General features: G+C 41.6%; 2 protein-coding genes across 3 annotated transcripts in view; one reads left to right on the forward strand and one right to left on the reverse strand.

The window, feature by feature from the left end:
- pola1 (polymerase (DNA directed), alpha 1) overlaps nt 1-13310 on the reverse strand; it is a 51418-nt gene extending 38108 nt beyond the window's left edge. The window contains 26 exon segments of the mRNA XM_051066745.1: nt 5393-5515; nt 5975-6124; nt 6280-6404; nt 6502-6592; nt 6987-7106; nt 7265-7394; nt 7582-7757; nt 7873-7989; nt 8119-8208; nt 8343-8404; nt 8700-8784; nt 8961-9115; nt 9215-9353; nt 9444-9518; nt 9625-9738; nt 9911-10023; nt 10146-10315; nt 10503-10671; nt 10762-10915; nt 11034-11135; nt 11547-11609; nt 11774-11889; nt 11982-12059; nt 12137-12233; nt 12451-12578; nt 13144-13310. Coding sequence (XP_050922702.1) covers nt 5393-5515; nt 5975-6124; nt 6280-6404; nt 6502-6592; nt 6987-7106; nt 7265-7394; nt 7582-7757; nt 7873-7989; nt 8119-8208; nt 8343-8404; nt 8700-8784; nt 8961-9115; nt 9215-9353; nt 9444-9518; nt 9625-9738; nt 9911-10023; nt 10146-10315; nt 10503-10671; nt 10762-10915; nt 11034-11135; nt 11547-11609; nt 11774-11889; nt 11982-12059; nt 12137-12233; nt 12451-12578; nt 13144-13192 — 2991 coding nt within the window. The 5' untranslated portion in view covers nt 13193-13310.
- A 935-nt stretch (nt 13311-14245) lies between these two features.
- Nucleotides 14246-24359, forward strand: pcyt1ba (phosphate cytidylyltransferase 1B, choline a). 2 transcript variants are annotated; one of them, XM_018703756.2, is made up of 8 exons: nt 14246-14469; nt 19017-19116; nt 20297-20413; nt 20534-20685; nt 21234-21312; nt 21417-21559; nt 22272-22460; nt 22596-24359. In XM_018703756.2, exons 1-8 carry the CDS (start codon nt 14389-14391, stop codon nt 22818-22820), a joined length of 1086 nt encoding a protein of 361 aa, XP_018559272.1. In that variant the 5' UTR covers nt 14246-14388; the 3' UTR covers nt 22821-24359. The 2 variants fall into 2 exon arrangements, with proteins under 2 accessions (XP_018559272.1, XP_018559273.1); XM_018703757.2 differs by lacking the exon at nt 14246-14469 and adding an exon at nt 15443-15832.
- Nucleotides 24360-24400: the final 41 nt, after the last annotated feature.

The raw sequence follows: 24400 nt of genomic DNA on the forward strand, positions 1-24400 counted from the left end.
ATTCCTCAGAAACTGGAATCTACAGCTACGTTGTGTCACTTTCCTGATGCCTTTACTACCCATGCAATGCAGTCAAGATTATAGGATCAAGTTTATTAGGTCATAAATCAAGAAATTAAAAGATTTTTACAGATACTGAACATATGTATCACCTCTTTGCCAAGTCAGTTAAAACCATTTACTAATTATCCTCTTATTTTCAACTCTATCAGTGGCCCTGACAAAGACAGCAGATGTCAGATCAATCCATTATCAATCATAATCCCTGCCATTAGCCCAGTCTCACATGGCCTCATTAGTAGGTGTTATTAAAGTCGCAGTTTAGATTCTGAAACCTTGTCCTGTCCACTGTCAGCTCTCACAGACAAGCTAATGTAGCCAAAATAGCAGTGCTGCTCCCATGTGACTATTTGTTAAGTCCACTCCTATCAGGAGTAAAGCCAGCTCTTTAAGAGGACTACGGGACCATGGAAACACGCAGCCCTCATTTCCCCAGACGCGAGCATTCGTACATGCATTTCCAGACACACAAACACACCAGCAGGGAGGCTTATGTATTCTTACATCTAATTCGGGGAAATGTAAAAATGACTCCAGTAATTCTGAGACATCGGCAACGATTGAGACCCTGCATGAGAGAAACGGGGGTAACAACATTTCCTCACACACCATCACAGCCCGTAGTCCGACAGTCGGACACACACAGGCGAGACATGATAGGGTGGTTTAGGTATTCCTGTGTCTGGTACGAGGAAATGATTTGTGATTCTCGGGACAAGAGGAATGATACAGAACCTAAACGAGGGACAACCAGGAGCAACAATATTTACTCAGACATCATTACAATCACATGCACCCCTCACACACATGAACACACAGAGGTTTAACCTAAACCAAACTTTGACCTCTCCACACCCTCAGCTCTGTTACCCAAGCCTACTTCTATCCTCCACTCCGCATGCCATCCAATAATGTCAACTACGAGCTCCTGTCAGGCTGTTTTTAAACACAAGGACAGAGACTCAATTACAGCAGAATGGCTTTCAGGAGTCATCCTCCATCCTGAGACACACACACCTGCTAATGGTTGTCAGATTTGCTGGCAAAAGGGCCAAAGGTCAAACCAATCTGCGTTCCGCAACAATCAGCGGCTTCCACCGGCCTCTGTTGTTAACATCGCTCATTTAAGAGGACATACACACCAACACACACATACGGTTTGTGTTCAGCAACAAGAAAAGATTTGTGATTTTTAAAACAAATCATCTCCAAAAGTGGCAAAACTAAAAAACAAAGAAATAAAAATAAAACACTTCTGATTCATCCTGTGTCTTGAGTTACATTTAAAGAGAAAAATGAACTGTGCTTCAAGCAGCTTTTGTGGTGCCCTTGACTGTTAACAGACACTTCTCTATTTGCTATGACTAGCAACATTAACACCAGGACAGGAAATTAACACCAATGCCCTGCCAAATGCTAGAATTTTTCCCACAACTGATCGCATATCTACCAGCACATTTACAGAAATTCCTCCTTTTTCCATGTTTAACTTGATGCATTTATCAAGTTAAACTGTCAGATAAAGTCAGGGATCCACTCACCACTGGTCGGTGAACAATAAAAGTCTTACTGGCGTGACAAATGCATTTATCTGCCTATTATAACTGCATGTGTGTGAGTTATCCATGTTTCATATATCTGTTTCTCTGGACCCAACTGTTCTCTGGCGAACATACAAAAGAACCCAAAATAACGCAGAGGGGTTGAGGGGGACATCAATCTGTGGTGGACCCTCGCCTGTGTAATCCTAAACCTTCACCTTCCTCTTAATACCCATCATCCCCCCCTTAATACCCACACATACCAGGACAGAGGAGGGCCACAACAAATGGTCCCCCGACAAAGGGCAGAGTTCGGCCAGTAGCACTTGTGCACACACGCAGATGGGCATTAACACACACACACACACAGACACACACAGACACATACGTGCAGACACAGATCATTAGAAGACATACTCAAGAAACACACAAGACTCAGGAGGGGGGATAAGTGGGGGCTTTCCCCTCTTAACTTGGCAAATCTGATCAGAAGAGCCACAGCCAAGGGTCTGTCAACCCCTCGCCCAAACCTCCTCATCTAAACCCTCTCTGGGCTGAGAAACTACCGCGTCCCCCCGGCCTGACCTGTCCTGCCACGGAGGGGTTAGGCTTCAATTTAAAATGAGAGTGAGAGAAAGGTGAGAGCTAAGCCAATCAATAAATACGCAGAACACATGCACATTCACCCGAACGCTCCATCCAAACAGATGAAGGGAACGCGCCGAGGGGACGGGAGGGTGGATTTATAGTGCAGACCAGCGTACGTGTTACAATTACAAAAATAAAAAGCCTCCTAAATCATGATGTGAAAGTTGAGTGCAAATGTGACGATTAAAATGGGGGCGGGGGTGTGAACGGCAATACCCACAAATACACTAGAGATCCTGCTATAAATGCCAGTTGGCCTTCTGGCTTGCTGCAGTCGGAAACTACCAAGAACTACTTGACTTACGGTCATTTAACTTTAGGGCTCAATACAAATTCAATAAAATAGCACCATTTTGTTCAAACTGCCTGGACCATACCACTTTTCACTGCTTTGCCTGGGCTTGCCAGCGTACGTAATGTCAGCGTGTGACCGTGATCAGCTAATGTACTGGGAGAACTTCCTGTCAAATTGTGTAAGATTTATTTTAGTTTTGTCAGTCCAGATGTGCAAAAAATGGGTTTGATACAACTACACCGTTTTCACATTTGTACTAAATTATCCTCAACACCATGTCTTATTTACAGCGGGAGTCCCTGGTTGTGTTGATGCAGTGGTCTCCCCAAACATACAACCCTCAGTAAAAATAGATGTGCGTCTATGATCATAGATACAAAGTAAACAAAACACTAAGATCGTGCAAAGTGGGATCTCCTGCTACCTCAGCAAGTTTAAGTCTGCACTATGTACTCAGCGCACTGAGGCTTTGGATCTGGCTGATGACCTTTTGATGCATGTCTCTCCAATCTATCATTTCACTCGCCACTGCATGCAATGTACTGAGACAGTAAAGTCCTAATAAAATACAATCCAATTTGTTCCCTGTCCCTTCAGCACACTAGGTAACTTAAGAGGGCTGAGGAAAAGCAGGCCATCAGCAGGTTTTAAAGAGCACCTCAAACAAAACCTTAAAAGATAAGACTGCAGATTTCATACATCACATAAATACTGGCTTGAGCACCAAATGCACAGCTAAAATATTCTACATTAAACATAAAATGTATCCATGTTTGAGTGACATTTGCTAAAATTAGCAGTCTCCAGCAGTTTTTATTTAGCTATTTTTTCAAACTTTAAAGTCTTGAGAAATGTTTGCAACCTGTTTTTAAAGACTTTTCATTTTCAATAGAAAAAATTGTGCGCAGTGCTGAGAGCCACAAACAGGTCGGAGAGACTGGAAAGTATTGAGGGATGTGCTAAGACTCAATATCACTACTACTTACTGTTATAAATCACTCCATTGCAGTTTCTCACAAAACAACATGTAAAAGGTACAATGGTACAAAGCTACAATCTTTATGCAACTGATTGACAGTACAGACAAAATGTCGCACAAGTTTACACTCATGATATTAAACACACAGGAAGTAGTTACATATCCATGTTATCTTCTTTTTCCAAACAACTGAAATTGAAAGGTTTGTAGTTTGATCCAACTGTTGTGTGACCAAAAATAAGGAAAAAAGTGGATACAAATAAGTGTTTTTTCTTTCATAATGTCCTTGGTTTCCCTCACTGACAAGGTTTTCCTGTGTTTGCACCACACAAAGCAGTGTGTGGCAGAGTATTTTGCTTACTGGTGTATGGTGTAACCATTGTTGACAGTTAGGCATCTACTGGAGATATTGAGATAAAATTTGGACTTTTAATCCCAAACTACTTGGTTACAAAACTCTTGAACTATGCTACAACAGCTATTTGAAGAAACCTGGGAGATATTTTGTTTTGTTTTGGTTGAAGTTGTAAGAAAAGATTGATTCAGCAAAAAATTAGGGAAGATTGAGATGGCAGCTCAAATCCCTACATGTTTTTACTGGCATGGAAATGAGTGAGAATGTTTTATTTTGGGCTGCTGTATTTAAAACAAGGAATGCAGACTTTAATTAACCATTTAAATTATTTGGTTTAACACAACTGCATATAACTTGAAAAGTGCAAAAATATCACGATTTCAGACAATGGAAGTGTAGTCTACTTCTTGTCTGAGACTGGTGATGCTTCCTGGATGAAATAACGCAAGGAGGAGGTAAAATGTAATTAACCCATCCACCGCTGGCAGTTGACAAAGATACAAGCAGTAAGTCTGGAGGGAGAGAAACTCCCACCTGTACCAGCAAATCAACTACACACCTTTTACAATGTAGCTCTGTCAGCTGAACAACGAGCATGACTTGAGGCACAGACTGACTGACAAAACAACAAACACACACACTGAGTTACTGCCCTGCCCTCTATTAGGGAACACAATGAGCATGTAAGGGGATCTTAATGAAGGACTCCCCTGAGGCAAAGCCTGACGCCTCTGCTGAGGATGTGTACTGTTAGAGCTCATTAAATGAACATGAGTACTACCACTAACATGGTGGGAGAGAGAGTGTGTGTGTGGTGTTCAGTTACAATACCAGATTTAGCCGTTTGTGTCATGCAGTACACATGCTGCTTTGCACCAATTTGTTGAGCGTGCACGCCCATGTTGTTCCATTTGTGTGTGTTGAAAGAAGTCATTACACAATCACACTTTACATGTGGAGTTTCATGTGTGTGCCTGAGGCATTTTGTTACTGGAAAATACTTACACAGGACTATTGATATCACAGACACTACAGCAGGTCTCTTATTCTGACAAAATGAACTTGAAGAAATAATCATATTTAGAACAGGAAAGGGCACAGGGCGAGAGAGAAAGAGATTATTTTGTAGAGAGAAAGGATGACAAATGTGAGACAAGAGAAAACCAAAAAAGAAACTGAGGATGAGGGAAAAGTCCGAAACAAAACGGAATAGAGGAAGGAGTGGTGTACATGTGGAATTTGATGTAGCAGTGCCCTCTTGTGGATGAAAATTGAAGTATTTTAACTTCTACTGCACTCTCACAAAAAGGCCACTCAGTATTAAAACAGTGCAAGTGTGTTTTGCCCTGCTTGCTTGCTGTGTGTGTGTACCCTATGAAATTCACCACTTGTGTTTAACCATAAGCTGAGTTTAGTCCAGTTTATTTGGATGTGTATTAGCTATCAGAGGTGTGACAGCGCCTGTAAAGATTACAGTCACAATTTGCATATGTATGTGTAAGTGCTTGACTCACCTCTCTACCCTTGTGTGTGACCAGGGCAGCAAGTGGCTTGGCATAGAAACGGCTGTAGCTGAATCCCAGGCATCCATACATACTGTTAGCAGTCAGCTTCAGAGCTTTCTGACGGATGTCATACTGAGGAACAGCAAGATTTAAATAAGGCCAAACAGATACAAGCATTTGCACATCACAAAGTTATAATCAAAATACTCAGTAATGCTTTATGGGGTAGAAGTGGTGTTAATAGTACTTTTTTCCATCATAAAAATCTGCCGCCAACTGTATTCTTTATAAGTGGCATGAATTTAAACTCACAGGAGCAGGCTACAACCTTTTTAGGGTCTCCTTTCAAGCCTCCAGGGGGGTGAGTGTTTGATACCCAAACTATTTTGTGAGGAGTATTCTGATTCTGATAATTCCCCATAACAATAACTCTAAATAGGACTTTCCATACCAATTGAAATATAAGTATTTCCTTTGTGTATGTGTATATCTGTGCATTTCTGTGGCAGTGAACACAGATATGCTGTGTGTGTTGCTGTTAAGAGCATACAAATACAACACAGTGTCACACACTAATAAGTGCATGTGTACCTGCAGGTAAAGGTCTGGGTTGATGTCTTGCTGTTTCATCAGCTGTTTGACTTGTCTACGCCGCTCAACCAGCTTCCTGATTTCCTTTGGCAGGATTCCCATTTCTAAGCTGGAATCTGGAATCTCGGGAATCTCCTCCGGCTCATCCTCCTATTATCATAGAAACAAAAATTAAAGAGTAGCAACTTTTCTTTGGGGAAAAAGTGAAGCTGGGGACCTGAATCTTGAGGCACTTTACATTTTTATTCCTGAGCACTGGGATCAATCAATAAATCATGTCTGATCTGCACAAACAATGGACACACCTCATTCTTCTTCTGTGCATTGTGAGCCTCCCTCTGTACAGTGGTGAAGCAGATGTTGAACTCCTGGATGATTGACGGATACAGGCTGTTGAAGTCAAGCAGCAGCACAAACTTATCATAGAAACCTATGGAAAACAGATGGATGGAGGTTATAGAAATATGAAAATATGCAAATACATGAGAAAAAATAAGATACAAAGAAAGATTCAAACCCATGCTCACCAACTTTAGGATCCAGCACCAGACCTCCAGCATAGGCTGCCTTCTTCTTCCGTTTGCCTTTGCCTGCGTCCACATCTTCTTCTCCTTCGGCCTGGGACACAGGAACAAAGAGGGAAACTAGTATTACTGCCTTGTGGCTGTATGCCTATAGTTAAAATATGAATTCCTGAATCATGGTCAAAAGTGTGTTTTGTGAGATCACAGAGACCTTGACTTTTGACCTCTATCCACCAAAATCTAATCAGCTCATCAATGAATCCAAGTGAATGTTTATGCCAAATCTGTTGAAATTCCCTCAGGTGTTCCTAAAAAATTCTGATCACATGAATTGGATGGTCAAGAAGTCACGGTGACCTTTAACCTTTCACTACCAAAATCTTATCACTTCATCCTTGAATTGAAGAAATTCCCTCAAGGCAGGAAACAGTGAATAAATAACTGTACATGAGAAAAATAGAGCAATCTCAGTGGGTTTGTGTGTTTACCATCTCCAGCTGGGCCTTTTTGAAGGAGGGTTTGTCAGGGACAATGTAATTTTTGTCATGGAAGGCATGAAGCAACAGGAACTCATTCCTCTCAGAGCGACCACCCATCAGAGTACGAGACTGCAGAGAATAAGCAGAAAGAAATCAGGTGATTAAAGAAGAATGCAATATAATATTATCAAGAGGCCCGCTGTGTTATAGTTTTCTGGTTTAGCTGAGCAATAATGAAAATATAGTTGTTTAATAAAGGTAAAGAAAACAGTGTTGTTGAATGTTACCATGACATTGCCAGCGATGTTGGTGATCTGCAGGGCCAGAGGCAACACGTTGAGCTCACACATGATCTGGAGGATCAGCTTGGCGTCTGTCCATGTCAACTCCAACAGGTAGAGCAGGTGTGGAGAGTCACTGACACACAAAACTCATATTTTAGGGTACACATAATTTCCACACTGATGTCTGAGAGTGTGAGGAAAATAAACATTCATTTACAACAGACCAAGGGAGTTACTACTACATGTGAGTTATGTAATCTATTGTTCTGTGGTGGTGTGTGCTTCCTGATTTGGTGAAACAACCCTTTAAACTTATTCACCTGTAGAGATTTTTGATTTCCTCCTGGGGGACTGTAACTCTCTCCGTCTTCAGCACCTGTCCAGCCAGCTCAGTCAGATGATAACTTTTACAGCGAATCAGCTCCTTGGCTGAGATCTCTACATCGCACACCAGACGGCCACAGGTTGCACTCTTCTCAGCGAAGGCACCACGACCCTGCAACAAGCCACAAGCACACACAAACACAAACAACATATGAAATGTTTTGTGATGTGCAGTATAGTATAGACAGCAATCAATTTCTATTTCCAGGGATTTTTGTTTTTCTTACCCCTAATTTGGGCATATTGGCCCTCCTGAGGCGTCCAATCTTAGACCAGTGTGGAACCTTGCACATGTTAATCCTCTGCAGAAGCACTTCCAGGTCAAAACCAAAGATGTCATGGCCCTACAGGAAATACAGATAAAAGGTCAGCATACATGCTTTTATTTCACCTGTTTCCTGTGCATCCTATAGGGATGTTAATCGGTTTAGGAAATTACACAGAATTACTCAGTCCAAGCATCGTCTACTCACCACCAGCACATCAGGGTCGATCTTGTGCATTTTGGCCAAGAAAAAGCCGAGCAGAGTCCGCTCTGTAGCAGCTATCTCCACCTTCCCATTCTAACAGGGGGAGGGAGACACATCATCAATGTTTCACATTCATACAGACCAAAAATGATATCCAAACTAAAGATCTCTGTGAACATATCAGACTAGTTCAAACAGCATGAGCTCCAGAAGAAGTGGTCACTCACCTTCTTCCTCACAGCTTCTTTGAAGTCGTACGGGAAAATGCAGTCAGCTGGTTTACTGACCACTGAAAAAAATCAAGAAGAATATAACAAACATTCCTACACATCAATAATTTGACCATTAATCAGAATCTCACTTGTCAACTGAGCTTTAAAATTTTTGTTCATAGGGGCTGAACAACCATATTACATTACAGCTGGAGAATATTCTACAGAACAAAACGTGAAACAGGGGTCTATTACTGTGACTGAATGTGGCTGTATTCACATAAATTTTCATTTCATTTCCTTTCAAATTACATTTCTATGCAGTTCTATGACATGACATTTGAAATGAGAAAAGAAATATAAATAACTCACCACAGAAGTGGGTCTGGTAAGGAGGTTGAGGTGGAGCTTTATCCATATGGTACTGATAGTGGACAAGTGCAGCAAGGGACACAATCTGCAGAAGAACAATTATATCATTAGGTTCTTACTCAATTTATGTTTTAGCCCATTTAAACCCACTATAAAATAAGAAAACTAAGTAATTATGTATCAACCATCATTGTCCATTACATCTCTTGCTAAAAGTGAAACAGTACATTAGAGCGTGTGCTCAGTTGACGATGTTCTGACCTCGTTGTGGTGTGTCTTGGAGTTCTGGGTAGTCTTGAGGCTGATGGACATGACAGTGATGGGTGGAGGTGGCAGGTCTTTAACCACAGTGACCAGGTCACTCCTCAGGGCCAGAGCCTCCACCTTGCACCAGCTCACCGGCTGGCTGATCAGCTCTAACACATAAACAGAAAAGACGTTACATCAGCAAATGAAGTTTAACAACAAGCAGGTCATTATCAAACAAAAGCCAAGTTTCTAGACATCCTCCTTACGTGGTGTCTTAATGTCCAGCCAACAAGGCCCTTTAATCTTCCTGCTGAGGAGGAAGTGCTCCAGACTGGAGGTGTTGGTACCGAAAATGTGGGAGAAGGTCGCCCCCTTAAGGTCAGAAGGCAGTGCAGGGAACTCTGCCTACAAAAACAATTTTTACAACGGAGATAAATGTGAAAACAAATCCAAGCCTGGACAATCTGGGAATGATGGATATGTGTGTCTACTCACAGAATATCTGACTTCCAGGTACTCGCACTGACTGGGCACATCAGGAATTTCAAAAGCATAGTTCTTCTCCACTTTCTAAAGACAGAGACACACCGAAACCAGACATGTCTGACTTGCCACTTAAAAAAAAATACAATTATGTTATACTGTACAGTTCATTGTACTGGGGGTAGGTACTGACCTTGGACTTGAACTTCATGATCTTGAACTTCTCAGAGACCTCACTGAACTCCTGGTAAACATCCATCATCCCCACAGGAGTGTCTGACACCTCCCCAGTCTTGGGGTTCACTTTCTGTTGATTAAAATAGAAAGAAATACTTAATACAATTAGTCCTTCCTTAAAACATGGCGCTCTTATTTCCATTTATTTCTACCCGCACTTGCTCCTGTCTAAACAGATGGAAACTGACAAACTGTCCTATCAGAGCGTGATTAACAGTCATGTGACAGAATCGGAGACTTACACATTCACGAGGCAGGAAGTACATGGTCCGCTCAATGTTCTTGACAGTAACACAGCAGCTGACATGAGACTTTGCAGACTCGATCCACACTTTTCCAAACAGGTACACCACACCTAGGCCACAGTTAAATCAAAATATCAGGATGTGTTTCACAAATCTGCACCAGATCACTGGATTACGCTATTACAGGGTTAGTGTCCTCTACATTTTCACACCAAGTATAAATATGACATACCTGGCTGGCTGTACGGGTCTTCAAAGGCATCCAACCAATAGAAGCGGAAAACCTGCTCGCCGTCAGCCCCCTCCACTAGCGGGAGTTTGCTGGAGTCAACCTGTACCTCTGCTGGCGCCTCACTGACTCCGCCCTCCTCTTGTCCCCAAGAGCTTCCGATCCTGCTGGACCTGGAAAAGAAGAACAAAGATGCTATAACTTAAGCTCATTTGTGAAACTTTCCATGTTGGCACAGAGTACATAATTCACTTGATACATTCATCACACATGTTAAATTCTATGCTATCATCATCCCAGTCTTCTATATCACATATATCCTAACAAAGTGGTAGCAAACTAAGCAGATGAACATCTTACAAGAGAATAGGATCCCGAGGCTCTGCTTTGGGCTCCACTTTAACTGCAGCTACTGTTGATGCTTTAGATTCAAACTCAGCATCCTCTGTGACTGCAGGCTTCTCCTCCTCAAGTCCAACCTCCATCGGCTCATCAAAATCCACACCATCAAACGCCATTGCATCATTCTCTAAAAAACACATTGCTATAAATGATAAGTTTGTGTTCTTTTTCAAGAAGAGAGCGGTAGACTAAAAGCCTACGTGTTTGTCTTCCTCACCCTCCTCTTCATCCGGCTTCTCTACTTTTACCCTCTGCTTCTCCGGAGGAAGAGCAGGTGTGGAGGGAGAAGGACGAGCTGATGGCCTGGGGCTCAGGTCAGAAGGTGGTGGACGGATCACTTTGGCCTTTAACCCCGTAGCTGAAGGTGACTCCTGCTATTACAGAGGTGAAACACAATATTTTGAACTATAATGAACTGAATTTTTAAAAGTTCACAGATGCTTCCCATCATTTGTTTGAAATGTCTTTCCATGATAGGTTAACAAACACCTTTGGCATTTGAGGTTTAATGGAGAATGGATTCATAGGTGATCCAAGAGACTTCTTTTTCTTCAGAGTGACCACTGGTGGAGGAGCCAAAGGAGACAATTTCTAGGAAGATAGAGATGGACACAGATTTAAAAAGCAAATATCGCAACATAATAGATATTAGGTACAGACATCAAAGAGGTGGAGACATTAGCTATGAAGAAAAAAAAAAAAAGACATTGTCACCATCACTGAGCAAGATATGAGCCAAAACTATATCAACACAGACTGTAATATAACTGAGATATGTCAGTACGCTGTCCTCTTCTACCGTTTGACCCACTCACTCATTATAAATTAGCTAAATAAGCCTTAATGTAAATGTCAATGTAGAGTAAGTATTTGACAAATTGTGGGAAATAGCTATATCTATACTGAAACCACAGTGTCTCAATAAAGAAAGTCAGATGAATTAGTTGACAATGATTTGTCTTAATTATTTTCTGTGATTTCTAGATATGGTGTATTACCAACCTCAGAGTGCAGGTCCTGTAAGATATCTCCTAATAGGTCATCTTTGGACAGGTCCACATCTTTCTGCAAGAAACAATATTATACTTCTGATTAATGCATGAGCAAAAAAGGACCGAGAACTGGTGTTCTTTTATTATAACCTTAGATTCGAAACAGCTGTGTGTTTTTCCACCAACTGAAATGTAAAATAACACCAAAGTAAGTTAATGATTCAAACAAAAACACACCTCAACAGGCCTCTTGACATTACTGTTCATGAAGAGGCTCTTAATGGTGTTAGGCTTGGCTACGACAGATTTCTTCACAGTTTTCTTTGAGTCTGCTCCTTTAGCACTTGCTTTTCCTGCAAACACAAAAAAATGTATTATCACAATGATCCAAATCCCACTCTCAAAAAATGCACAAACTATTGTCTAACATGCTCTTAGTGATTACCCTTGTTGTTTTCTACAACATCATCATCCAAATCGTCGTCAAAGATTTCACGCCCGTCCTCCACATACCCTGTTCCATCTGAATGAGGAGAAACATTATCAGACCTCTTATTATCACACATATTCCTGCAGAGGATACATTAGACTGTGACTCACCATCATCAATAATCCAGTCATCCTCCTGTCGCTCTCGTACCATCTTCGAATATTGCTCCTCGTCCACTTCCTCATATACACTGGTTAACTCCTCCACCTGGAAAACATGATCATTGGTTGAATATGACCAACAAAACAAGCAAGGCTGGATAGATATTAGATCCGTGTGTACTATTTATCTGTTGGTGCTTAAAAAACAAAAATAAATAAATCACGTCTGTCTTAGAATATGGTTTTCCCTGTAAAAAAAATGTCCAAAAATAACCTTGCACTGCCATGCATGCACACACGTGAACAACACTTAAGTTCCTTACTTCATATTTGACCTTCTCCCCCCTCTTGGCTTTCTTGAGCTGTTCCAGTGCAGACTTCCTTCCCACCTTCTCCCTCTTCTCGCGTCTGGAGCGAGACTTCGCCAGACCGCCGGTGTCACCTCCATCATCTGAGAAGAGGTACACATCAACATGACGGCGCAGCAGGTACGAACATGACAGTTTGACTGTCACGCGTTTGTCGACACAAATGCTCCACTCGTGTCACATTTGCAGTAAATCTTCTGGGAAGCGCAGGCGCAGTACATAGTTACTTTTTAACTTCCACTCTGAACATAAAACATTTCTTGCTAGTTTGTGATATTTACTCAGCGGTTGTTCAAGTCTTTTTTAATGAATATGAGGATTCGTTCATATGTATTACAGCCTAGAATGCTGGAGACGTTACGAAGTCAAATCAGAAGATAGCAGGCAACGATAGCAGCGCACTGGTGTTAGCAAACATTGCCGTACGTTGTATATGTTTTCCTCTCTCGAGCCTTAATAACACTTAGCTTCTATGGTAAATGGATAACACGCCGAACGAGTTACAGTCCCAAACAGTGTCAACAGCCAAAGCCTGTTCCCTGTTTTAGTATGACGGTGGAAGCTAGCTCATGTGTTAGCTAGCTACTTCGCCTTCCCTATGCAAGTTCGCTAAAGTCAGCCAGCAAATAGAGCGAAACAAACACTCACCGCCGTCCGGGACGTCCATGTCTTTGTCTGGGTTTGATACCGGAGCCATGACTTCGATTATTTTGTCTTTAACGTTTACTCACTGACAGCTGCTCTACGCGGCCGCGGCGGCGATAGGTCAACACAAACAACAGCACAGTCCGCGCCAAATCGTCTTCCCGGGGAAAGTCATATGCAGGAAATGACAACATGGCGCTGTCAGCCAATAAAAATTAAGCGCTGTCTCTACTCCGTCCGCAAGGTGGCAGTTTTGTACAGTGTAAAGTTGTTTACCCCACAGGAACTAGGACACAAAAAACTACAATATTTCTACAGTATGTGAGACATGTTTATTCGGACTTTTTCATCCAGTAAATTTACCTAACAGGTAAGACTTTGACTTAATGTATGCCCAGTTCCATACTTTCCATATTCCATTAAAATACACACATTTTACTTATAGGCTATAAGTTTAACAAGGTACTTCTCTACCAACAACGAAATAGTGAATTCATGATATATCCCAGGAATTTACAGTACCATTACAACCATATCCTCAAATTAGGATTCTCACATTATTGGATTAGGCCATTAGTCTCTGTCTTTTTTATAGTCAGTGCCTGTGTATTCCCGTGAAGTTCGTTACCATAGCGACCAGGCTGGACTATGGAGGGCACAATAGATTCCTGTCCTAGATTGGGGCCACAGAGACACTACAGTGCGCCCAACAATGAAAACACAAAGGATGTTTTGTCCCTCGTCCCCACAGCCCATTTTGGCTTTCTATACCATTAATCACCGTGATAATTTATATGTGAGCCTGCTCCAGTGGACCTACAGTAAACTGTAGTGGGTCTATATTGATCATCATCACCATATTGATCATGTTAGCAAATAGGCTAGTTTTGGAATGTTGTAATTCACTTTCCAACATAAGGCTACAAATTGCAGATTGCATGAGTTAGGTCCTCCACTGTAGTACAAAAGGGGGAGGGTCTGCAAATGTGCAACCTAGTGACCGTATGGTCTACTGTACGGTCTGCTATGTGGACTGTAGCCCACAGTTGTCGCAGCTCATCAGTGGTGAGCAGCTGATCTGTCCTTTGGACAGCCTGGACAGACGGGCTCTGTCGCTCTGCTGCACTAACAGCCCGCTGTGCAGGAGCAAAACCAGATAGGCTGGTCCCCTGTACTGGGCTCAGACAGAAAAGCAAGTGACAAAGTGGATCAGTATTCCTTCTTTACATTGTTTTGATTTTGTACACCATGGTGAAACAGAGACGCATCAGAGCGCACTCCTGTTGCGCAGCTGTTGCGCCTCTTTGTTGCAGGAGAGGACCGCCGAAGGTAAGTACACATCTCCCCGATAAGATTTAAAATCCTACTTTCGGGCTCAGTTATTTATTATCAGTTATTTTCGCCCAGTCTGCGTGTTTTAATGGTCATTCGGTGCAAAGTTTGCCACGCCTGGAATGAAAAAGAAAGTAATTTGAGGCTACTTAGAACAGTACTACTTTAATTTCTGTGCCAAATAGTAAATACATTTTCGGACGGTGCATCTGAATGATAACCTGACTCAACTCAAAATTGAATGTGACAGCTCAAACAACTGCTGTATTTACAGTAAATTGTTCTATACTGTATCTCTATACAACAAGAGATACTGAACATGTGGACACAGTGTATTCGCTTACTGTAATAATGTAACGAAGGTTACCAAAATTAGATTTTAAATTAAGCTCTCCGTGGCGTTAGAACATGTCATCTCCTCAGAATGTTTTCTCTGTCAGGTCTGTTCTTAATCTGATGAAGTACTTTATTAAACATATCAATTACGTTCCCCATTCACGCTAAAACGCTTTAAGTTAACGTTACATTTAAACCAACCATTGCTCTGTAAGTGGACACTGAGTGATTCTCAGTACCATCTTTCACTGATGGTGCTATGACCCACTCCACCAATCCTCGCTGCTTAAACTGCTGGACCGGTCGAGCTCTTCTCGGATTGGTCCTTTTTCTCGCAGCTCTCTCCTCTTTTCCGTCGCCATGGCGAGAGCTCATCAGCTCCGCCGAGAGTCTGCGAACGAGCAGAGATCGTTTATTGACACGACGTCTCACTCACAGCTCACAAAACTTTAACAGGCAAACCGTGCATATGTAAACAAATCCTGGTTCATTTCTGGGGTGTTTTTTATACTGATACTGACGTGATCATTTTCTTACAGATACATGTGACTGATTGATAAGACAAAGAATCCAAATCAACTTAATGGCTATTCACTTCCATTTCCTTTGATAACTCACATAAACATGGTATTTCTTTCACTTCTTCTGAGTATGTCTCTCTTTGCAAACATCTGTAACACCGGGGCCTTGGATGTTTTTATTTGCAAAATTAGCAGCATCAAATTGAAGGCAGACTTCATTCAATTTGCCAGACCAAGAAATAGCTGCAGAGTGAGACCTCTTCACTGCCTCCTCTTCTCTGCGGCAGGGGATCAGAGAGGAGGAGGAGGAGAGGGGAGGACAGACAGAGAGGCAGAGCAAAGAGTGGGCGGGGGAACAGAGGAAGGAGAAAGAGACAGAGTGGTGAGGAGAGAGGCATCATCTCACTGATGCTGAGTCACATAACTGAGGGACCACAGCCGCATCCCATGAGTCTTTGGGAATAATGGAGGAGCTCGAGCACACCTGCCCCCACCCCCGGACGGTAGGGCATTTGTGTTTGTGTGTTTTCCTGTAAATACATGTCTGTGTGTGGAGTGTGTGTGACAGGGAGAGAGAGAGGGGAAGACAAAGGGTACTGCTTTCCTCCCCTGTTACGAAACAGATCCCCTATAGTATGTGGCTATGGGAGATGCTCAGAATGCTGAGTGGACAGTGTGTTTGAGTGTGTTTGCTGCCAAAGGAGGAGGGGGTTTACTCAGTGGCCAACATAGCATAGACGTCCTGCTGAGGGGACTTTGCAGCAGTAAGGACAGAAAGCCTCCTCTGTTTGGACACTCTCTCCTCCTCTGTTCTTCTTTGGTGTGATTCCTCATCCTGGCATTCCCGTTTGTCCCCTCCAAGCTCTCCATCTTTGCCTTTTTCCTCTCCTCTGTCCCATCCTCTGTCTATGCTGGCAAGGCAGTCTCATCTTTGCTGCTGTTATTCTCTCGTGCTCTTTGCTCCCATGTTTCTCTTTTTTTTTTTGGCTTTAATCCCCTCTTATGCCAGATGTTCTATGCTTGTGCCAGAGTGGGGTTTTACTGAGCATGCTCTCGCCGTCCGTCCTAATAGGCCCTGTGGGCTCCTGGTCAATTAGTTTAAGCTTTACCATCTGCTCTATGTTAAATGTTTGTAAGCTACCTTCTATGTTTTCACCGTGCCCAAGGAATCATGGGTGATGGGGACGCTCCCTCAGCACATTTTTGTTGTGGCTGCTGGTTTGTTGCACCTCTGATGGCTCCAATTTAATTGTGATACTTCTCTGACAGAGTCTTACATCTATGGCAGCATTAAAAAATGAATGTTTTATCTCTATTCCTGTTGTTGCTGTAACTCTCTACCTGCCTGCTGTTATATATGTTGTTATATTTGACAGACAGTTACATCAAAATCCACTTGTTCACACTAAATAGCCTGTTTCCCGTCCTCTGAATTGCTGCCCACATCTCTGATGTTTCAGCAATTCATATAATGAAGTGAAAGCAAAATGCCAATTCATCAACTCCAGCTGTTGTGACATAAGCACCTTTATACCTGGCTGTGCTTTGTGTGCTTTTAGCACAGAGAAGTACAAATGCAGCCTCACAGCTCTAATAATGTGTAGAGTTCAGAATGAGGATCTAATAAATCCAGCTGCTGGTTGATAAAGCTTTACACACTTTGACTGCAGCATCCTGCACGGTCAACAACAGCATCTCAGTCCACAATTAAGTTTTAGTGATCTGGTTGTTTTAGTGTTATAGAGCCACAATGTTCAGCAAGCCATGTGTTTTGTTGACATTGGTGTTGCTTCCTGATTGTTTGGAGTCCCACAGACCTCTTTCAAGTATGTGTAAAAATAATAATAATTATACAAATCAATGCACATTTTGCCTTTAAGTATACTGTATGTTACTTCTCAATCAAAAAGCCAGTGAATGTGATGAGGGCGACACAATATGAAAATGAACATAAAGCATTGTTATCATCGCTGGAGAAGAAATATTTTGTGTTTAATACATTATATGGGCTCTACATTATTAAATATAAAGTCCTTTTGTTTGCCAAAAAGTCATTTACAGTCAGAGAAATAAAGAGTTCTGTATGTTATCCTACATGGTGATGTTACATGTGTTTGGAGTCAGTTAGACCTCAGAGAGGTTTAACATCCTGTTGACCTCTTATCAATCACAGATCAGAACAGATGAGTAATTCTTATGAAAAGTCATGAAGTATGTTGGTGATAAAACAATGTTTTTGAGCAGTTCAAAACTCTCCAGAGACCAACAGAACATGAGGGTTAGAATAGCTGCATAGTTTGTTTGTTTATTAGAGCTCTCTTATCAGAGATTGATGACACAAGAACTGTCTTTAGTTGGGCAGGTTTCTTTCACCATCAAAGGGATTTATGAGAGTTAAGTATTGTGGCATAAAGTTCTGATTTTTCGCTATTATTGAAGTGACCTTCTCCTGATGAAACAGTCGTGAAAGGTTCTGTGTAATATCCAGATTAATGGGGATCCTATTTCTGTGGAAAAATGTTGCCGTTGAATTTCTAAATGTCATTTTTCAATACAACGAGAACTACAAGAAATATTAAATTCACCTCCATTGTAACAGGGTGGAGACATAAATCTCCAAGCCTCTGCAAATGAAATCAGAACTTTAAGTTAGGTCTCACTCTCTAAACCTAATCTGCTATTCAGGACTACTGATTTTATATTGGCCGAAGAACCCCACTTTCCCTTTCCTGCATTTGTTTCTCCATTTCCTTGGTCTGTCCCTGTCTGTGTTCATGGAACATGCTGTCAAGCCAGAATATGGTTTTTGTTGTTGTTCCTAGAGGATATTTTGACGTCATTTGCCCGTCTTGTCCACAGAGACTGAATCTGTTTCCATTTTTTCATCCTCCTCTCACACTCCCACAGCTTTCGGCTCTGGCTCTGTTTTATTGGTGTGAATGAGATTCAGCAAGTATTCCCTGCAGTCAACAGATGGCACACAAAGACAAATTTTCAGTCAGGCTCACACTGCAGCACTTTAACCTTGATCTTGTTTTAACAACTAAGCGTCCTTTATCTCTCTTGTCCTTTCTTGCTCTGTCTGTCTCTCCGTGCCCCTATTGTCTTTTATTCTTCCTTTATCTGCTTAATTTACATTTAATTATCAGAAAATAATAATTATTTCCCCCTGTCCTATTCACCACATGAGGTCACCTACATATTAACAGCTTCTGTCTTATTCTTGCCTTTGCTTTTTAGCTTATTCCTGAGAAGCCTTTGACAACAGATCAATAGCTCTGTCCTTGCTTGCTGTCACATGTTAATACACACATAGACTACATACAGAGAAGTGTCGGCTCACACACACGGAGTGATCAATAACACTCAGTGCAGTTCTGCCTGTCTCGCAATCCATTGCCCCAATATGCAGCAGGCATCAGCTGTGGTCAATAACTTAATGGAGGTTACTGTAACTGAAATGAGCCTGGAAAGGGAGACATATTGCCTACAGCTTCAGGGATGGGTTTGTCTTTTGGGGATGCGTCTCTCTTTAGGGGGATGATACATGTTTTTTTTAATGTAGGCATTTTAGATGTCGTAAAACCTCTGACAAAGGTTCCCTTCTGTCATTCATTTATCCACCAAAGTGAGAAATATGTGCAGTCTATCTATAACCCTGTCTCCTTTTCTTTCCCTTTGTCGCAGACTCTGACAGAGCCTGCCATCTTTGCCAGGGAGACCAGTTGTGATTGTCGCGCCCCTCATGAGAAACTCACCATCGCTCAGGCCCGCAGAGGCACCCCAGGTTGATTTCTTCCTGCCTGGTTTCTCTTCTCTTTTTCCTCTCCAAGCTTTCATGTTTATCTACAATACATCACTTACTTTAATCCTTCCTTTCTCTAACTACATTTCTACTGCTATCACTGCATGTACTACAGCATTACAGCTCCTAATGCCAAAAGTTAGGTGAGCATTTCTGTGGAGGCTCACCATTCATTCGTTGATTCATGATGTCTGCAGTCTTCCACCCACGCAGTGTACAGCCCCAGCACCCTCCACTAAGAGAGTGGGGCAGCTTGTATGTTGCCTGAGAGGCAAAACCCAGGGCTGCATAGTCAGCAAATTACCCTTTACTGCTTGTAAAGCCTAAATGCTGTGAGCGCACTGTAATAGGTAAGGGAGGCCTCTCAGATGAGAGTGTTAACATTTTGATTAACCCAGAGCTTCTCTCATCTGGATGCTGGTGGTTGTGGTCAGACAGTAAGAGCAAAATGTTTAGTGGTCTTTTAGTGAAACGAGTGAAACTGAAACTAAAAAAGTGAGTGGGACAAAAATAGGATTTTGAAAAGTAAGGGGAACATGTCTCCCCTATACTAAGTGGAAATGGCATGACATTTGCTAATGCTACAACCACAACTGGTACTACTATGTTGCTAATGCTCCTGCCAACACTGTGGCTACTACTACTACTATTACCAGATCTATTACTTCAAGTATCAGGTGCCATTACTACTTCAGATTCTACTACTACTACTACCATTCTTGTTACCACTGCTTTTCCCAGAACATTATTTATTGTAACAGAATTATTACCAGTCCTATTTAATCCAAACAGTAATATTTACTTTTTTGGGATGGTATGTGCTGATGCTATATATGGATTGATATGTCTTGGTTAATAGTATAGTAAACTTCTAGCTACTCCTAGTGCTAGAAGGTGTGGGGCCAGGTTATATTCTAGCATAGAAAACTATCCACTAGGGTAGAAGGAAGGCTGGAAGGAATGGGGGCTTAATAATGGTCTTGCAGCTTGTATTCGCAGTTGGGCCGTGGAGCAAGTTACTCCAGCCATGCTAATGATAAGATGGGAACTTTGCTGATTTAACACATCAAAGTCTGTTTAGAGGTCTTGCAGTACACTACTGTATATGTGAAAAACGCTGTGTAAAGCAGTTAGTTTTGCTTACCTGTGACTGTGCTTTCAGTGGACCGGCCAGTCAGAGTCTATGCAGATGGCATCTTTGACCTGTTCCACTCTGGACATGCTCGTGCTCTCATGCAGGCCAAGAACCTCTTCCCAAACACCTACCTCATAGTAGGAGGTGAGACAGACCACACTGAGACACACACAATGAAATGCCACTGGTAATAATAACACACAGAGATTTGTGATGTGATTTCTGTGTGTTTCTTGTGGTTTCCCTTCCATGTGTGTTGAATAGTGTGCAGTGATGAGCTGACCCATAAGTACAAGGGTTTCACGGTCATGACGGAGCATGAACGTTACGAAGCGCTGAGACACTGCCGCTATGTCGACGAGGTTTTGAGAGATGCGCCTTGGACTCTCACACCCGAGTTCCTGGAGAAACACAAGGTGCATACGTGTGATTCTTTACAGTGTTAAACTGTGCATGAAGCATCTGGCAGCCATATTCTGATTTCTAGTTTAATTTGAATAATTCATTTAGCTTTTAAATGAAATTAGAGTTACTTAGACTCTTATTTGAAGTTTAATTTACTTGAACTTAATTTATTAAACTTACTTTGTTTTAAGGATTCATTTCTAATTTGACATTTTTAGTCAAATTTAATGTAATCTAATCCAATTTGTTTCCATTTAACATGTATGTATTTAATTCACATTCACTGACATAGAGTGGTCACCTGTCAACAAATCACTGTAAACATAGTGAGTAAATGAAAAACATGATGTCATCCTAAAACATGATGTCATCCATAGCAACAGATTCAATCCCTGATGAAAAGCTCTTGAGAGGAAACTCTTTGCCAGGATGTGTGTGTGTGTGTGTGTATGTGTGTGTGTATTTATTTATGACCAAACCCTTGTCATGTACCACTCTATGTAGAGAGACCTCATCTGAATTTTATTTATACAGTACGTCTCCTTTGATTGTTTCTCAGATCGATTTTGTGGCTCATGATGATATCCCATACTCCTCAGCAGGAAGTGAGGACGTGTATAAACACATCAAGGAGGCAGGTCGGTGTGTGATGCTTTAGAAAGATGAGGCCATAATAACTTTATGGATTTATAACTCCAGCTGTTTTTAAACATTTTGATATGTTTTCATGTGCGTAAACCAGGGATGTTTGTGCCTACACAACGCACAGAGGGAATCTCAACATCTGACATAATAACCAGAATTGTCAGAGACTATGACGTCTACGCCCGACGCAACCTCCAACGTGGCTATACGGCCAAGGAGCTTAACGTCAGCTACATCAACGTAAGAGCAAGATCAATGCTACATGTCAACATACTGTTGTAATGCTGACTGCTGCAGAAACTGCATTGATACAGGATACTTTAGTCTTTCATTTCAGTTAAATGTACATTTACGTTATTGTAATATGGTTTTATATAGTCAGCTCTAAACTCTTAATTGTATTCTTTTTTTAGAGATTTAGTTGTTATACATTGTTTTAAGGCTTTATTTGACCCTTTTAACTTGTATAGTATATATTCTATTGTGGATTTGCGACATCTGCTTGACTACCATGGTTTAAAATCAAGAAAAGATGAATCTTAAGAGGCATCATATATGGAAATGAACTTATATACAAAATGAAATATAAGATATAATACAATTTTACTGCATCAAAATCTTGTTGGCATAATTCTTTTGATAGAGTATTTGCAAATACAAGGAAACATGTTTCTCCTCCATGACATGAAGTACACAGTGAAAGACATGTAAAATGGTCAACCACTTAATTTGTAATGCAACCAAGATGTGGATTTTTTTTTCTTGGTAGACCACTTTTTGTTTAATTAGATATAATGAATCATAAAATGCAGTACATTGTGTCTTAAGGTGGAACTAGTTGCTTCAGAAGGGTTGCAGTGAACTGAAACAGTGTGCAATTACAATATTTCTCGAGTGATGTGTTCAGTTGTGACATTTCTAATGGTTTTTCCTTGACATCTGATCTGCTCAGGAGAAGAAGTACCGGCTGCAGAACCAAGTGGATCGTATGAAGGAGAAAGTTCGCACAGTCGAGGAGAAGAGCAAACACTTTGTTTACCGAGTGGAGGAGAAGAGTCACGACCTCATTCAGAAGTGGGAAGAGAAATCTAGGGAATTCATTGGAAACTTCTTAGAACTTTTTGGTCCAGATGGAACTTGGGTAAGTAACTATTATCTTATCATTGTCACTATGTTAAGCTGTCCAAAAATGTGATGCAGTGTTCTGACACATGGACCTTCATGCTTCAAGTGCTCCACTCACATGTTTTCTCTCTCCCCCTCCATTTCTGTACAGAAACAGGTGTTTCAGGAACGCAGCGGTCGAATGCTGTCCTACGCTCTGTCCCCCAGAGAGTCGCCCTCCAACAGCCCTCCCCGCGAACTGTCGCCCCTGCGCTCTCCCTCACCTCCATCTCCCCCCACACGCTGGCACAACGCGCGGCCCTCGCCCCCGACCTCCCCCAAGGGAGCGTCCGCGTCTATAAGCAGCATGAGTGAAGGCGATGAAGACGAGAAGTAGATGAACTGCTGAACACACTTCCATGCACATACAAAAAACACTTCACTCACAGTACACTGCCTGAGAACTGCTCACACACACACACACACACACACACAACGCTAACACACACAGATATATTCCTAAGCACTGGCTGGATACTGAAACAGTAATCCTCAAAGACGTTGCTAATATGCAATGCAGATGGTGGTCATGGGAGATGTAGTTCTGAGCTACAAAGCTAAGAAGCCATCACTCTCTCTGTTGTCTGGGCGACCCAGCAGACAGAAGGAAGACAAAGAAAGACGGGGATGAGGATTTATGTACAGAGTGTCACATATGGTAAGAAGGTCCAGAATCCTTTGCAGCATCTTTGGAAAGGATTTGCTTTGGATTGTCCAGCACTGATAGAGACTGTCCATCAGCCTGCTCATAATATCACCTCACTGTTTTTGTCCTGTTCTGTTTAGTTTAGCGTTTTCTTAGTAAGATGCCAAGACGTTTTGTAACTACTGTGACCACTAGATGTGAATAGGCACAAAGTTACATAATCACTGTGTCTGACATTCAGTTCAACAGGTTATGTGAACTGACGGGAACTGGATTCATTCACTGCTGTGTGATTTTGTGTTTGTTGAACTGACAATTAAGGATTTAAGAAAAAACGCTGCACCCCCTAGAGTAGCAGAGGTGTAGTGGTGGATAACCTGTTGGCAGTCATAAACAGAGTCAGTGCTAGTTTGCACCATTTTAGCATAAATGATTGGCAAAGAACATAAATTCCATGTTAAGCAGGATTCATAATCTTAAATTCCCTTGATTTACTTGTTCCTACGCCACAGTATCGACCAATTGGCCGCGCCTAATCTTGTAAAATGCCTGTTAGACACTCCCAAAAACATGATTGGTATGAGACATTTAATGCTGAATGTAAACAGAGAGTTTGAGACCACACCTAGAGAGTAAATGTAATCACATCCTATACAAACACACAAATGCTTCATCACCATAGCCACTCAGTAGGTCTCAGAATGATCATAAATAACTGACTAGCAGAACCACATGAATTTTCCCCATAAAAAGCCATGCATTTTCTGACAGTTTTCCATGTTTTATCAATCAATGTTTAGCAGACATTTTTCTTCACTCTTTGGAATATGATGTCAGCTGTCAAAAAGCCTGGCAAACTTGGAGATGCAGCCTTTCTCCAGTACTCTGATGATACTTGAAATATACAATAATTGAAGCCCTCCAGGTGAGCTGTCAGGTCCTCAAAAGCTGGAGCATAGCCCTTATGTTTTTCTTTGCTATTATTGGAAATGTATGTAACAACTTCTTTTGCTTAGGTCTTCTCAGCAGTGACCCACATTAGGGCAGAGTAGACCTCTCTTCCACCCAAATACAATACCCTAATGCAATGTAGAGAACTTAACGTCCTGTACGCACTACATGTTAATCTGCACTATATGTACAAACTTTGAGAATGTGTCTTTTTTTATTTTTTAAATTTTAATGTTCAAACAGCTTGATATGTAAATAAAACAAAAATGTATAACTGAATGTGAACTACAAGTCAGTATTTGCTCATTTTTAAGGCGACA

The sequence above is a fragment of the Lates calcarifer genome, linkage group LG24 (assembly GCF_001640805.2).
Source record: "Lates calcarifer isolate ASB-BC8 linkage group LG24, TLL_Latcal_v3, whole genome shotgun sequence".
NCBI classification, from domain to species: Eukaryota; Metazoa; Chordata; class Actinopteri; family Centropomidae; genus Lates; species Lates calcarifer.

Excerpts from the sequence above, each read along its gene's own strand:
- pcyt1ba (XM_018703756.2), top strand. The coding sequence starts at position 14,389 with ATGGTGAAACAGAGACGCATCAGAGCGCACTCCTGTTGCGCAGCTGTT. Across the intron at positions 21,313-21,416 it reads TAAACACATCAAGGAGGCAG|GGATGTTTGTGCCTACACAA; the intron begins GTCGGTGTGTGA and ends TGCGTAAACCAG. Across the intron at positions 21,560-22,271 it reads TTAACGTCAGCTACATCAAC|GAGAAGAAGTACCGGCTGCA; the intron begins GTAAGAGCAAGA and ends TGATCTGCTCAG.